The sequence below is a fragment of the Cordyceps fumosorosea genome (assembly GCF_001636725.1).
Source record: "Cordyceps fumosorosea ARSEF 2679 chromosome Unknown scaffold_55, whole genome shotgun sequence".
NCBI classification, from domain to species: Eukaryota; Fungi; Ascomycota; class Sordariomycetes; order Hypocreales; family Cordycipitaceae; genus Cordyceps; species Cordyceps fumosorosea.
In genome coordinates, this window is record NW_017387355.1 from 35,382 (window position 1) to 51,548 (window position 16,167).

Here is a 16,167-nt window from a genome sequence, read left to right on the forward strand (position 1 = left end):
CGCCGCATCGCCCTCTTATATGTGCTGGCCCCAATGCCATCCTCTCTGATTTCAGCGACTCTACCTCTGATAGTCATGCTCGTTTCTTCAAATGGCGTAGCCCTTTCTTAGTTACCACGTTTCCTCTCCTTCCTCTTGTGTTGTTCTTTTCCCTTTGGTTCAGTTCATTTCTTTTCCTGCCTGTGCCTAGCCCGCTGACACGACTGTCTAGCCCCCCCAACCGAAAAAAAAAAAAACCCCATAGTCCGTTAGCAGGCATAGTACGCCCGACGCCCCATCATTCTGTTGTCACCATGATCTACCCAAGTCACACTCAAACGCCCACCGCACCTGCGACGGACGATCCAGGCCAGCTCCATTAGACCACCATCTGGAATTAGTCACCAAAGGTTGCGGCTGGTTGGTATGCGGCCTCAGGCCAGCAATAGCGGCTCTCATGTGATATTAGTATCAATAGATATTTGCAAGCGTCATTCTACCAGTGACCAACCCGGATAGCTACATTTCAGATGCATCATGCATGACGAGCAAACAAGTACTGATATGAATTCGATTTTCCTCCATCACCCTATCAACTGTACATTTATGCAACAAGGGTATTTTTAACTTGCAGCTCAGCCTAGTACGAAAGACAGCCTCATCTGCTTCTTGCTCATGCTGTTGGAACTTTGCTGGTGCGCTGGGCAGCTTGGTATGATGGGCAAACCTGATTGCTGCGCCGAAGAATTCACGCTGCGCGTCGTATCACTGCTAGACAAAAAGCTTCCGGGCGATGCTCGTGGCGATGTTATTTCGATGCTTTGATGTTGAATGACAGCAGTTTGACAAGGTAATGCTGTGCTTTGATGATCGCTTCGTATACACCTTCGCGGCTTGACAGAGGAAGCACGCCATTCTTCTTGGTGCTACGACTCTGGGCGCTGGCTTAGGCCGCTGTGTATCCAGGTAATATAGCAACGTGAAGCGGCGACGCGTCGGGCTCCGTGTTGCTAGGAGTGCCACCACCAGCGACTCGGCATTCGCGCGAGAAGTCTCAGCCAATCGGGCACTCTCGGGCTATACGCAGATAAGACTTGAAGTCCGCGTTTATTAAATTTCCACCATCAAGGCCTGTGATGCTATGTGTTGTGTTGATAGATTGCAGATTTTACACTTCTTCCCCCCGAAGCAAGCTGATCAAGCGCTTGCAGGTGGATTCAATTATTCGATATTCCATATGAAATTAGTCGGAAAGTCTCACCAGCACATCTCATCCGCGTGCGCAAGCTGCAGGTCTCCTGAAGTGCACCCAATCCAGCCTCATATTGGCACACCACTGTTGTGTGGAACACCTCATGACTGAAAACCCATATTTTGATGCGCAAGTTATTATTGCTGTTCATGGAACATTTCCTGCTGTTGTGAGTTCCAACTGCCGTTCAGGATGCCCTCGTACCGAGGCAGATTCATCAAGGACGTAAACGTGTTTTCCATGTTCGCTGCCCGCCCATCATACAGTCCATTGCTCGGAGCAGACACAAATTGCTGTTGTAGCTGACCGATAAGGTTGTTGCTTAAGTACACAGATCTCGCTTGTGTTGTTCGAGGTATTCCGCCGTTACAATTCCAGTTGTTTAACTGCGCCGTTTCGGACGTTGTTGCCATGCAAGCCAACTGAGTAGCCAGCTCAGGTGAGGAGGGTGATTTTTGTCCGGTAGAGCCGGATTTGCTGTCATATGGGTGCCAGCCATAGGCTATATCCACGGATCCAGGCAGAGTTACTGGGCTTGGCTCAGCAAAGCCCCAGGTGAGACTCGATCCAGGAGAGACATCAAAGATCTGTTCGGTCGTGGTTGGCATGTTCGTCCCTTTTGTTAGAAGATGTGGTCAGTGTATGTTTCAAGAACCCTCGCGTCGAACAAACCTTCACCTGTAACGCTAACGTAGCCAATGTTAGATGACAGAACGGGGGGAGCAAGCGCAACGGAGTCTTGTACCGGCCCCGTCCCGTGAAGAGATCTTGCCGCCATGCCACTGGGGTTCCCAGGCGCAAGGGCTGGTGAGGAGGACTGCGAATGCGCTGTTGAGCTGCCAGTTCCTTGGCCAGTAGTATTGCCTTGTGAGTCGGCCGGCGGTTTTTGGCCGACAGGGCAAAAGCTGCAGTCTTTCTTGAGTCGTATGCAGCTTATACATCGATTCTGTAGCTCTGGAGATACGATACATCGAATTTTCCGGTGCCGGCAATGGCCTGTTGTGGGCACCCTCTGGTTAGTTGTGACTCGAGTAAAGTTCCAGCGCGCCTGAAACACCATGCGACCACCCAACAAACCATGAGCAGCGTCCATGAAATAAAATGTCAACCTTACCGCATGCAATTGATGCTCTGTGGTACCCCAGCTTGTTACGCTTCCTGATCCCCGCTGTTTGAGCCATAGTGTGCACCGTCGCTGTGGAAAAAGATCGGTTGAGAGTTGGAGCTGGCGCTCTGTGCTTTGCAGTCGTGCTAGATGGTCCAGACGCGGTTCTAAGGCGGGTGGGTCCTGGTCCTTTCATGATCCCTGCTGGACTGTAGATGATATCGATGCCTATACCAAAGGCTATCACTGGCTCTGCTTTCGCTTTTCTGATTACAGGATGCCGGCAAAATCTTGTTGCCACGCGCGGGCGATCGATTGTCCCTTGAATCCCGCCTGTATTCCGCTTCTGCAACGTGGAGTGGCGAGGCAAGGGGCAAGTAAAAGTCATGAAAATGTTGCGGGTTAGCACCAGTCGAATTTGAAAAGACCGGAGTCGCGTACCGAGCTTAGAAGAGAGGCAGAAATGCGGAAATGCGGGCGAGGCAGGATTGGACGGAGCAGGCTCGTGGCCTCTCCCAGACTGTCAGAGAGTGAAAAGAAGAAGTGGTATTAACAGTAAACGAGAATAGATAAAAGGTGACCAGGGCTTGAAACTGCGATCATGGCTTTTTCGCCGCAGCCACGTCCCTAGGAGAGAGGGAAGAGCCTAGAGGGCAGAAGGGGAGGAGGGGAGGGGAGGAGGAATGAATGGGCACAAGCCACGTTTTCGAAAGGCATTATTCTGTCGCAACTGCGCCATAAAAATGATAGCTTCTAGGCACATTCAGCGCTCTTGTACTCTTCTTCCTGAGCCAACGTGTTCTAGACAATCCGTTCTCTTGCATATCCTGGGTTCTTGGAGCGTGACTGGGTGGCTGTCAGGCCTTTCAAACATACAAAAGGCAGGATTACCTCCTTTTCAGTGATTGGTTGTGGTCTGGCACTCTCTTTCACCGCCAATTTGGATTTTCGCGGCCCGAACGATGCTGCGAAGGATCAGTTGTTAGGTCAGCGAGGTAGAAGACCCAGAGTTTGAGCGCGCAAGGGTCTACCACTAGTGATGCATGTCGCACCGTTTAGTTGGTTGTCCACATAATTCTGTGAGCAACAAAATATTCAGAACCGGGACACATCCCACATCCGTTTTGAGCTTCCAAGTTCGTGTGATAATCGCTCAGCTTCATCCGCACTGACGAAGCCCTCGGACCATTGACTCCGATTTATGGAATTCACAAGCGATCATTTTTGGCCATGATATCGCAGGCTGGTATAACCTAGCCATTGGTCGTAGCTTGAGACGGTTAGCGGCCGCATTTGGATAGTAGTGACGTAGTGACCCACTTCTCCTTTTAGCATGCATTCTGCAGAACTTTGATCGCTGGAATTATCGTAAATTGGTGCAAAGTCATCTAATGTGCGTGCTACTACAGTAACGACAACGTAACCTTGACGTGGGTTCCTAGGCAAAAAGGAACAAGATGCACATGCAGTGGCTGCCTGCAGTGCGTGCGCAGGTTCTGGCACTCCCGGTCTCGTCAGATCTGCGCGAAATTGATTGGGCCTGCCCATCGCTCATCAAGTTTGCCAGTTCTCACTACACCTGTAGAGTGGAAGCCATGATATAGATGCCACATCGCAACAAGAGCGAGAATCGGATGTGCGTCCCGTCTGGGGTTTTGAGAGCTTGAGGGGCGAAGCCTCTGCGCCACACCTCACCAAGCACTGCAGCACCGTAGCGTGCGAACTCTGTGGCCCCAGACAGTTCTAGTGATCGCGCGGATGAGTGACCAAGATTACTGATTGCCTGCTAAAATGAATAACATCGGGTACGGTTTTTATGGTCTGCGGGACGGAGATCAATGGTGGAGCCGGAGCGGCCCGGGGTGGCCTAGCGCATCGATCATCACGTCTAGCCGATGTCTATGATGCAGCCTCAGAGAGCTCTTGACCAGTGATGATTACATTGAAAAAGCTGTCTTATTATCCGGGAGGCTGAGGAAGAGCGAACTGGCATGTTCAATCCCGTGATATAGTGCACAAGTTTGATGTAGATGGCAAAATGCATGAGACGCGGGGCCGGGGGCATCATCGAACACACGAACGCTTCTTTACAGAACCTGCCGCGAACTTTAGAAATCAGGCTCGCCGAAGAAATGAAAAATGCTGCTGCCGTCGCGAGCGATAACACAACGAAGGAAGTACAAGAGAGGCTGAAGAACCTGTATGAGGAGTTGCGTGACAGGATCCAGGACGTTCAGCTGGAGATGCGGGCGGGGCATTTTAACAGCGCTGCGCGTCTGGCAAACAAGTTATCAAGCTGCTGCACGAGCACAATCGTTAAATTGCGAGGGATCGACAACTTGCCCATTCGTACTCTTCCAAAGACGTATGCTGGCCTACAGGATCTTCAAGGTGAGCACCACAAAGATCATAGAAGCAGACTTGTCAACAAATAAATTCAAATCAAATTGACCCCCTTTAGATTTGATTTGAATTCAAAACGGCAAATTTGAATTCGATTTGAATTCACCTGGGCAGATTTGAATTTATTTGGATAATTTGGATAGCCCCACTTTTCTCACACGATGAGATGCATCGGGCCGCTCCTACAATATCTGCTTGCAGCCGTCTTCTTGAAGGCGTGATCATCTGCCCTGCAAGACTAAATATCCGTTCTGGCTCAGAAGACATCGCAGGAATCGAAAAGAGGTCAATCGCCATTCGCGATAGGTTCGGATATTGTCGTCGCCGGAGAAGCCAGTATTGAACCGGGTTATCGACCAGGCCGTCACCGGGTTCCGGCGTAGACAACCACTCGGCATACTCATCTCGTGTAGATGGTGCTGATGACGCACGCTGAGTGCTGGCCTTCCTGACAGATGCCATAAATTCATCCAAGTCGGTTGTTTTTCTCGCGGCGGTGGGAGCTTCCAAGATCGCATCCTTCTCGAAGGGTAGTCCTCTATATTCTTCCCAAAGTTCTCGAACAGCTTCTTTACCTCTATCCAACCATTCTGGATGATCAGCCCATTGAGATTCGATGGCGGGCCAACGAAAAGCAGGATGAAGAACAAGGGCCGCAAGGTAAACGGGGCTGTCATCAGTAAGTGCATAGTACTTATCCAGCTTCATCCAGCCGAGGTTGCAACCCACTCGCAAGTAAGGCTCTTCATCGTGTTCATGCTGCATCTTAGACTCCTCCAGGTGCCTCAGAAGCCATTCCATTGTCAGCAGGACTTCCCAGACCGCCCCATGTTTGCCCTCTTCAGGTCTGCCTTCCAGCCGCTTCGTCGCTATCTTCAGCGGCTTCAGGATGGCCAGGTATTCTGCAATCACTGCCCAGTCTTCGCTAGTCATCTTATCGTCAACAATTGCAGGCTTCTTCCGACTCCTCTTTAGCATCGGCCTTGTCCCATTCGCAGTCCTCGCGGCGACGTATTGACCCCACTCCGTAACCTCCGCCTGGACGAGAGAGTCGAGGGGATTCCGAAGCTGATAGCCTCGCTCCATCATCGCCTCGGATGAGTTCCACCGGGTAGCATTGTCTGTGATCACATCGTAGGTTGTGTGGTCATCAAGGCCTAGAGCCGCATTTTCGATGCTCTGAAGCCTGTGGAGTTTTTCAATGCGCTGGCCAGATCGCTGAACCCAATGCACAATGTTATGCAGTTTGCCAATCGGCCCTTTGGCCCTCCACAACTTCACCTCTTCTTGAAGTTCCTTATCAGCTTAGCAATCTTCCTCGAAAGCGTCGGCATCCGTCCCAAACAAAATAGATCGGGCCACAAGGTTAATGATGTGCCCGCAGCACCGAAGTCGGCGGTGCTGCTTCTTGAACCCAAGCTCACCAGCGAGCTCATCAAGACAAGTGTCGTTGCTCTCTGCGTTGTCTGTGATAAAGTATCCAACGCGGCTGTTGAGATTATATTCGTGGATGATTTCACTAACCCGGTCTGCAAGGTTTTCGCCACTATGTTGACCCTCAATTCGTGGCAAGCCAAGCAAAAATGTACGCAACTTGCCTCCGTCGTCGAGAAAGTGCACGGTCAGGCCGAGAAGGGAAGTGAACTTGCGGGACGTCCACACGTCAAATGATATATTAATGCGGCTGAGAGAGCGACCGAGCAGCTCAGTAACTACACCTTTGTGACGATTGAAGGCTCCTACAATCCAATCACGCATCGTGTTATGGGTTGGCAGACTGCCTGACTCAATAACAGCACTGTTTGTGTATTCCATAAGCTCGCGGAAGTATGGACTCTCCAGCTTGTTGAAAGAGACGTTGTCGCAGGCCACCCAGCGAATAAGCAACTGTCGAAAGTGTAGCGGGTCGAAGCAGGCTATAAGAGCATTCATCACAGCCTGGTCCTTCCTGTGACGAGCGTCCAAGTCAACCATGTCCAAGATGGTGCGCTGTTTCTTCCTATAGGGTGACATTTGCCCGCATCTGCTGATGCGATGGACATCTTCCATGTGAGCATTCGCTTGGCTCGTAGACGCAGCATCGTACATGTGCGTGATTGCGGCTCTTGTCCGATGGCACTCTTTGCAAAGCCAGAAACGGCGGCCGGAATTGTTTCTCTCGACATCGTATCCGTGCTCCCATACCCATCCCGTCCGCTGTCTTCGCCGGTGCCTGCTAGCTACATACCCAGGAAGGCGATTCCAATCAACGCCTTCGTAGCCAGAGTGTGCAGCTGAGGAAGTGGTGTCGGCTGTCGCCTCTCTGTTAACATCGAATCCGGAAAGGTCGGTTGCTGCATCGAGATCGCTGTAGGCGGTAGAATGGGGTTCTGGATCACTGGCATCCATAGAAACCATTGTCGGGAGGGACTCGACCGCCGCTAGGTAGAACACGGTGTCGACTGGCCAGTGGCTAGTGTCAAGTCGCACCTGCGTCTACGTGCGTTGAAAGGGGGTGGGTCCGAAACCGTGGAATTGCGCGTTGCGATTGGTCAACCCACATTATCCAAATGAATTCAAATATCCAAATGAATTCAAATATCCAAATAAATCTATCTGTTCGATTTGATTTGATTACAAATCAATTTGGTCGATTTGGATTTGAATAGATTTGGATAGATTTGAATTCATTTGAATTCATTTGATTTGGATTTATTTGTTGACAAGTCTGCATAGAAGATGGCAGAGAGCGAAAGGTCAGTCACGACTACGATCAAGTTCCTGATTGTCGGCGTCTATAGGAAACATCGATGACATTCTTGAACGCTTGCAACTGAACACAAACGTCCCGTACGCAAAAAAACGCCAGCAGCTCAAAGTATACTTGGGTCTGCGAAAGTAGCAATGCCGCCAGCCGATTCTTTTAATTGACAACCCTGTTCAACCCTAAGCAGCTCCTGAGAATGCATGCTGAGTGATGTTTTGGCTTAATCACGAGGACACTTTGACCCCCGAAGCATGCAGTGACCTGTATTCAGAACCCCAGAGTGCAAACGCGCTGGTTTCACTCCCCCACCCCAGCCTTGGTAGGGTTTTTTCAATCGTCCTGTCCTAGTACCGCCCCGCAGTGGAGGCGATGCCACGGCGCCCCTGCTGCTGCGCTCTGCAGCGTGGCGAAAACATGGTCATCATCTGCCCTTTTCTCAAGTGACACCGCTTATCCCTGATTCTCTCTCCGAAGCGCAAGTAGATCTCCCCTGCCGACGGTGGGATTTGACAGCCTTTTCGGATATTCTCGGCTAGATTGATGGACGACGCCAACAGCGCCTGATTGACTTGCCGGGAACAGCAGCAGCCGAGACAACGGTTTAGACGATGTCTGACGGTCAACGGTTGTTCTAGGTCAACGGTTGTTCTAGGAGTTCCGTGGTGGAACAAGGTGGGACACGCTTTCAGCTCGACATCTCGATCACTGTGTCTAACACTTGCAGTCCCACTCCTCATAGAACATTTCAGGTCTTTTTTTTGCATCTCCTTACTGAACTTTTGATGTGATACTTTCTTTCTCGCCAAAATGAAGTCGCGGCTTTTCCCACCTCTTGTTAACCAACACCCATCATTCCTACCGCAGCCGAATCTACAATGTCCTACCAACGCAAGCCGTGGTCCAATTCTGAGGATGCGTGCCTCCTAGACCTCGTTCAATCCCAAAAGCCCCACGACTGGGTCGAAATTGCTCAGAAATTAGGTTCAAGAACAGCAAAGCAATGCCGGCAATGCCGCGAGCGCTACCGCCAGAACCTGGAGCCGTCCTTGAACCACAAGCCTATTACGCATGAAGAAGGGGCTCAAATCGACCATCTCGTTTCGGAGATCGGCAAACGATGGACCGAGATTGCACGCAAGCTACATGGTCGTAGCGATAACTCTGTCAAAAATTGGTGGTATGCAAGGCATGGGCTCCGGATACAACTCGCCCGCCACCGAAAGAAAAATCTGGTTAGGGAGGAGTATTGCTGCCGAACCGGCACAAGAGAAGGCATGATACAGGCATTGCCACTACTGAACACGGCGCCGTCTCACACGACGCAACATCACCCGCCAAGGTCTTGGTCTGGCCCATCTCCACCGCTCTCCTGCTCGTTTGAGTCTCCCGACTACGAAGCTTATCAAAGCAAAGCATTACCATGCAGAACTGCTGTTATTCAACATCAAGTCATCGAAACAACATCGTCACGAGCGTCGCCCGGAAGCTTTTTGTCTAGCATTGATACGACGTGCAGCGTGAATTCTCCGGCGCAGCAATCAGGTTTGCCCACTATACCAAGCTGCCCAGTGCACCAGCAAAGTTTCAGCAGCATGAGCGAGGAGCAGATGAGGCTGTCTTTCATACTGCGCTGAGCTGTAAGTTAAAAATATCCTTACTGTAAAAATGTACAGTTAATAGGGTGATAGAGGAAAATCGAATTCATAGCTCTAGTTGTATGCTCGTTATGCATCTAAAATGTAGCTATCCGGGTCGATCATAGGTAAAATGACGCTTCCAAATATTTATTGATTTCTGATTCACATGGGGACGCCGCTATTGCCGACCTGGGGCCGCACACCAAACAGCACGCGTAGCGGGATCTCCACTCCTTTCAGCAAGCCCTGCCTCAGCTGCACACTAGGCAACACTAACCAGTCAAACATCGCCTTGCATGGGCGACGTTCCATTTTCCTTGAAATCTTTTGGTGTTCGCCTAATTGGCAGAGGATATATCTTATCCTACAGATTCGGGTTAATATTTTCTTACACGGAACTCCCATTGATAGAACATACCATGTCAATACGAGCTGGAAAGCAATTGTCGTCTGTTGAGCAGTAGTCATAGTGCCGATGTTGTCGGCGCACTAAGACATAAAAGTCGGCCCCGTAACGGCGGCTTAATTGATCGCATCTTCTCATCACGCGATACGTAGCCCTGGCGAAATTTTCTCTCGTTCTGTCCCGCTTTGGCATCATTGGGCAATGGGCTGAATGTAAGCTTAGTTTTTACTTGTTCTTTGCTTGGCATCGCTCCAGCGAAACTTTATATTGTCAGTGGTTGACTCCATTCTCTGATGATGGTATTTGGGATCCAATTTTTGGGAACTGGTTTGCTTTCATCTCCAGGGTCATCCGGGGTTAGCCATTTCTCCCGATCTTTACTGGAGCAGAACGATTGGGGTGTACGTAGTGGTGATGGTTGGGGCCAGGGTGAAGATACCAGTACCTGAATCCAACATTATGTTTCCATGTTTTTGCACGCCTTTTCAGCGTCATGGATACAGCGGCAGCTTGCCGATTGGCTGGCTGACAGCTTTATAGCTAGCGGACAATGAATTATGGAGGTGACGGATATGATTGGTTCTAGTGGCACAAGTGCAGATGATCATCGTCCAATCAGGGCGATATTCTAGCCAAGCGCGAACCAGGAGATGAGACAGCTGTCCAACGAGAGCTTCCCGCAGAAATCACCGAAAATATAGTCGCATTAACTCAACACCGATACTGGTTCTTGAGAATTTCTCCGTAGTTGACCGATTGAACGCTAGAAAGTGTCTAGAATTGATTCGCAGGCGCCTGTGGCTTGCTCTGGTGATTGACTCTATCGTGGGGAATAGGCTGTCCTATTACAGTCTCCAGGTGAGAATCGGCGTAGTCAGTAGGTGCAGTGGCGTACAGGGTCATTTTCACCGGTCAGTAGGTGCAGTAAAGTGTAGGGGGGTCACTTTCACCAGTTGGTAGGTGCAGTAGAGCACAGGGGATCATTTTCACCAGTCGGTAGGTGCAGTAGAGCACAAGGGGTCATTTTCACTTGTCGGTAGGTGCGCCTAGAGACTCTAAGGGGGACGCGGGTTAGCTGGCCTATGATAAGTTCTAGAGGGCATATGAAAATAGGAGTTTTGCCTTCATAAGAGGGCGTATGTGCCTTCATACGACAGCGTATGCCTTCATACGACAGCGTATACTTTCATACGACAGCGTATACCTTCATGCGACAGCGTATGGAAATACGCCCACCCCCCTTCTGCTGGTCGAACACCCGTTTTTCCCCCTCACGGGCACATTGGGCTGGGCACAACGTTGAGCTGGGCACAACGGTCGGCACAACGCCCACTCCCATTCCAGGCTGGTCAAACACCCGATCCCCTTCACGGCACAACGTTGTGCCCAGCCCAATGTTGTGCCCGTGAGGGGGAAAAACGGGTGTTCGACCAGCAGAAGGGGGGTGGGCGTATTTCCTTACGCTGTCGTATGAAGGCATACGCTGTCGTATGAAGGCACAGCTCCTATTTTTATCCGCCCTCTTATTGCTCCATGCGAAGGCTTATTGCTCGCCTCCTGCCGTCATACGCCCTCGTATGAAAGTATAGGTGCACCTCCTACTTGAAGGTAGGTGCACCTCCTTCTTGACGGCAGGTGCACTTCCTACTTTGAGGGTGGGTGCATCTCCTACTCAAAGGTAGGTGCACCTCCTTCCTAATGGTAGGTGCAACCTCCTAGTTTTATACGCTCTCGTATGAGGGCATACGCTGTCGTATGGAGGCACACCTCCTATTTTTATCTGCCCTTGTATTGCTCCATACGAAGGCTTATTGCTCACCTCCTGCCTTCATACGCCCTCGCATGACTGTAGGCATGCACCTTAAGTTAGCTGCAACCTTGTACTCTCATACGCCCTCTTGCACCTAGCTGAGATAGGCCAGCCTACCATCCCGTCTATAGCTGTGTTGCAAACGCACCGAGATGCAGCAAATGAGGGGCAGGACGGCCCGCCCAGTGACGACAGGGCGCTCACGAGAGTGCTACAGTTATCTCGGCGATTGCAAGGTTGCAACAGACGTGCTTGTATCATCCGGCTAGGATCAAATATACGCTCAATATTCGTCTGTACTGTCTCAAAACGCATTTAATCACAACTCTCACTCTCCAGATGATTTATGACGGCCGCTAGAGTTTTTAAATCTCGTTTGCAACGCCTATTTGGGCAGTGATAGAGCTCATGCTGGTGAGAAGGGGAGTCAAGGTGTTGATTCAGTGATGTGAGTTTACCGAAGAGGCGTGCGACTCTTTCAAACCTTGCGCAGTGGTGATAGTTTTCACAGTTGTGCGATATGGTTTCTGTTTCGGCGCTTCTTCAGGTGTGGTACCAAAGACAGGGTTCCTAGCGCCGTGGCACGCCACTACAGATATCAGGCCGCAGACAGTAGGCGGCGCCTGAGGCACTGCTGTGAAGGAGGCACCGTTGTGATGGAAGCACCACTGTGAATGAGGCACCGCTGTTAATGGTGTCTAGCTAGGCCGTGATACCTAACTATGAAGTACCTCGCCACTACCAACAATGCCTCCCAAGGTGGTGCCTCAAAACCATCCTGCTCTAAAACCACGGGTTCTTCCATATTGTCTTGCCACCCAACCCTATCTATCAATGCACACTAATCATTTCAATCGCTACACACTGACTATTCCAACCACTACACAGTCACCATTTTGCGCCCTACACACCGACCACCTTGTCCTCTACACAACGATGTGTGCCACATTATCCTCTCCAAGAACTCCACACTATCTGTTTCCTGTATATATCTAAGGACAGGCCACACCGAGTCTTACTTCAAGCCACTCCCAGAGCACACGAAGAAGTCCACACGTTTTCTATATCTGCACATTGAGTAATCCACACTGATATTTTTACCACTTTTGAACTAAGCTACTGATTACTGATGTAGTAAAAAATCGATGTCTGCTTCAACTCTACCAGCAGTGCCTCACAAGGCGGTGCCCAGCAAGGATCTGCTCATTTCGGCTAGCGTCGCGGTGACTCTACAGGCGGTGTCTCACTAGGCGGTGTTTCGCTAGGCGGTGCTTAAATAGGCACCGCTGATAGTGATGAGACACCACTTCGAGTGAGGCACCGTTACGAATGAGGCATCGCGACTAATGAGACAAAGCCTTGCAAAAGGCACAGCTTTGAATGAGTCGCAACGCTAGAATAAATCAAACAGATCCTTGCGAGGCACCGTCTTGTGAGGCACTAATTCCGAGGCTCCCGGCACTACCCAATGTCATGGTTTGGTACAACAGCATCTTCCGCAGTACGAGAGGTCCGCCTCTTGCTAAGTGCGTTTCTCCCTCGCTCGCCGTCCAGGTCTGCATTTGTGGACGTGAGCGATATGCAGTGTTTCGTTGGCATCCGATCTTCCGCAGCGGCAGTAGAAACTTCCCGTCGTTTCTCCTTTCACCACACATTTGTGGAAATGTCTCTCATAGTTGGACTTTCTTGTCGTTCGGTAATGACTATCTCGACACTGGTAAAAGACGGTATCTGGCCCAATATGAACCCCTTCCAAATGACGGGTGAGGTCACCCCTCTGTAGAAAGGGTTTTTCGCATATTGGGCAAAAATGGCCATCACCGGGTTTGTGGTGCCCAGCTCTTTTCTTTGTAAGATTCTTCGCCTGGGCATCCCTGATATTGAAGTCATCTCTGCTCGAGCATAGAGAAACTGGATTTTGCGTATCTGAATCGTCTATCATGTGCGCGTCTAGATCCTCTGAACCCGCCTCCGCATCGACAGCATCTGCCATCTGCATGCCACCATCGTCATCTAAGATCGGCCTGTCTGCATCCGCTGGTTGAGACGGCGCATCTATTTCCCCCGCAGTGGTATCTTGATGGGTAGGAGGAAAAAGCTCGTCCATCAGTTCATCAATATCGGCCGAGGTTATGAATGCCATTATAGAAAATCAGAGAGATGTGCCAAAGGTCGAATACTATCCACCAGTGAGACCTTGCAAACAAGACAAACCTACTATATACATAAGCCTTGGTGTATGCAGAATACAGAAAGCAGCAAACATGACGCTCTTTGCCCCACGGCCCACGCTGCGCCAGCGGGTAACTAGGTGGAAGCCGCTAGCGTCAAACAGACCGCAGCTCCCAGACGCAGTTGTTATATCCATTGAAAGTATCAGTGAACTGAATTGTGCAGCAAGAAAGTAACCAGGGATACCATACCCTTTTCTGGTGCTGTACCGATAATATGGAACGAGTATTTCTTTCCGAGGCTCCTTACCGATTGCTGACCTGAGCTTAGGGCCATCATCAAAAAGTAGCGTGCTGTTTTCAGGCATCGCTGTAGCCATGAGCGGCGCAGTTATGTCCCATCACTGCGTTACAACTGCATATATGATAAAGGCGCCTGCATTTTATTGAGCAGAAAGCCGCGTTGTCCAAAAGACTTTGGTGCGTTCAAATCAAGATGTCAAGTCCCGTCTTTCAGCGATATACTGGTTTGCCGAGTGTCGGCGATGGGGAAGTCGAGGAGTGAGTGCTCCTAACCAATGCTGCTGCCATGTAGCCTTTCTTAACCATTACGATACGATAGAATCCTTACGGCAAAAGCTTGCTTTGTGATGATGAATGGGAGCAATGGGTTTTCCTTTACTGCCCCATTATCGCTACTATCACGCTTGTCTGCCCCCGTCGATGCACTGGTTCACAGTGCAGTTGAAGGTGCCCACGCCTGTGTGAATCTTGAAGTTTCCGATAAAGACACATTTTATCGGTTCTTTCAATTTGTGTACATGGGCAGTTATGACGAATTGACCTCACCTGAGAACGCGCACCTTGCCGACGACACTAAAAATGGTTTGCCTGTTCTCGCAAAGATATCTGCCGAAAGGTCAGACGTCGTGGAAACCCGGCCTGTCTTGTTTGGAGCCTCCAGCACATCCGCCGTTCCCGGAACCTCAGCCCAGTCTCCTTTTGGCGGAACCCCTAGCGGAGGAGCTCTGTTTGGATGCTCAACCCAGTCCGTCCCTAGCGGAGACGCTTCTTTTGGATTTGGCGGCTCAACCCGGCCTGTCTTCGGCGGAGGCGGTCTGTTTGGACGCCCTCAAACCGGCTTCAAGCTGCCTTACTCTATCGTTTCCTGCCGGGATGCACTGCGCAAGGTCACACCTCCCTTAATTCCGACCAGAGGGGAATGTGAGGAGCTGAGTCACAATAATGTTGATTATCGTCTGTCATTTAAGTCACATGCTATTTCCGCATTCCTGCGAAGCCATGACCCTATGTATTCATGGCAGACTGCTGCGGGCAATGAGCGAGACTCTTTCGGAAATGTATTCGTTGGTCACGCAAAAGTCTGGAAATTTGCAGAGAAATATGCCATAGCTGCTCTGATGGACTTTTCTACCTCTGAACTCATCCGCGAGCTGGCATGCTGGATGATTAAAGACTCAGCGTTTGTTACAGATTTTGGACAGTTAGTTCGCCACTCCTACCATGACTGCAGCGCGGGAGGCATTGCCCAGTTTGCCGCATGCATATTCGAGGATGCGAAGGACCTAGACAGCTGGCAAGAGCTGCTGAAGGAAGTTCCGGCCTTTCATTCTGATTTAGGTCATGCACTTGCTGAGGTATACTCTACGTGGCAACCTATTATATTTAGGGAATGAGAGAACTCGACAGCGTTAGTTCTTACTTAGATTGCAGTAATTGAATGGTTATTTTAATAAAATTACTATTTTGATAACTTAATTACTGAAGTATACGCGACTTCATTCGAGTGTGCAAGCTGCGTGACAGCCAGCCACTGGCGCTAATTCAAGTACTAATTCATTTCAGAGGGGGTGCCCCTTAGTGAGTGGTAAAGTGACCAGCTACGGTGCATTGTACGGAGGTCGATGACTAGCAATGAAGCTAGGCACTGAAGAGACTCTGTAGAGCCTCTACCTGAGCGTTGGCCCCTGAAGTAGAGACAACTAGGTATCAAAGGCTTACCCTTATATCCAGCAGCTACAGCTACCTGAAGACTGGAAGGTGTCTAGCCTCAGCCGCTGATTTCAGACGCATGGCAAGACTCTGTGCCGAGTACGCAAACCCACTTCAGAAATCAGACATCGGGCAAAGTAGAGAGGGGCATGGAACCTATCAACACTTAAATATCGTCTTGCATGTTCGGCAGACGAGCTTGTCTTTTCAAGACTCTCCTATGCATTCGTTCAGAAACAATCTTGAAAAAAACGGTTCGCGTGTTAGTGGAAACGCGCTTTGCAAAGGCACTGTCATTACAATTGATATGGCCCGAAGATATTCCAGACCAAGAGCGCCCGAAAAGCGTAACACTGACAAATTGCAACAGAAAAAATTAGCAAGAGTCAACACGCTGTGCCAAAAGCTAGTTGGAGATGATACATTCAACGCCTTTGCGGACAACTGTGCAAGCACTGTAACTGACTGGCATTCTTTGCTTTGCAAGACCACCTTGTCAACGGACATTCGCAGAACAGATCCAAGTATTACCGCTGCATTCAAAGCTGTGGACAATATCATAACATGCAAGCAAGGAACATACTTGCTGCGACGCCTCGCTTATATTCAGCTGATGCGAATCTTCACCTCTCTCGAGAGCATAAT

General features: G+C 50.1%; 3 protein-coding genes across 3 annotated transcripts; 1 reads left to right on the forward strand and 2 right to left on the reverse strand.

Moving 5' to 3' along the window:
* Positions 1 to 4,841: 4,841 nt before the first annotated feature.
* Positions 4,842 to 5,825, reverse strand: ISF_09569 (Ribonuclease H-like protein; the record flags this gene model as incomplete). Its single annotated transcript, XM_018853170.1, has 1 exon — positions 4,842 to 5,825. One exon carries the CDS (start codon positions 5,823 to 5,825, stop codon positions 4,842 to 4,844), a length of 984 nt encoding a protein of 327 aa, XP_018699648.1.
* A 219-nt stretch (positions 5,826 to 6,044) lies between these two features.
* ISF_09570 (Ribonuclease H-like protein) lies at positions 6,045 to 6,752 on the reverse strand (the record flags this gene model as incomplete). Its single annotated transcript, XM_018853171.1, has 1 exon — positions 6,045 to 6,752. One exon carries the CDS (start codon positions 6,750 to 6,752, stop codon positions 6,045 to 6,047), a length of 708 nt encoding a protein of 235 aa, XP_018699649.1.
* Positions 6,753 to 14,005: 7,253 nt separating this feature from the next.
* ISF_09571 (hypothetical protein) lies at positions 14,006 to 15,206 on the forward strand (the record flags this gene model as incomplete). Its single annotated transcript, XM_018853172.1, has 2 exons — positions 14,006 to 14,070; positions 14,132 to 15,206. The coding sequence occupies 2 exons, from the start codon at positions 14,006 to 14,008 to the stop codon at positions 15,204 to 15,206; spliced, it is 1,140 nt and encodes a 379-aa protein (XP_018699650.1).
* Positions 15,207 to 16,167: the final 961 nt, after the last annotated feature.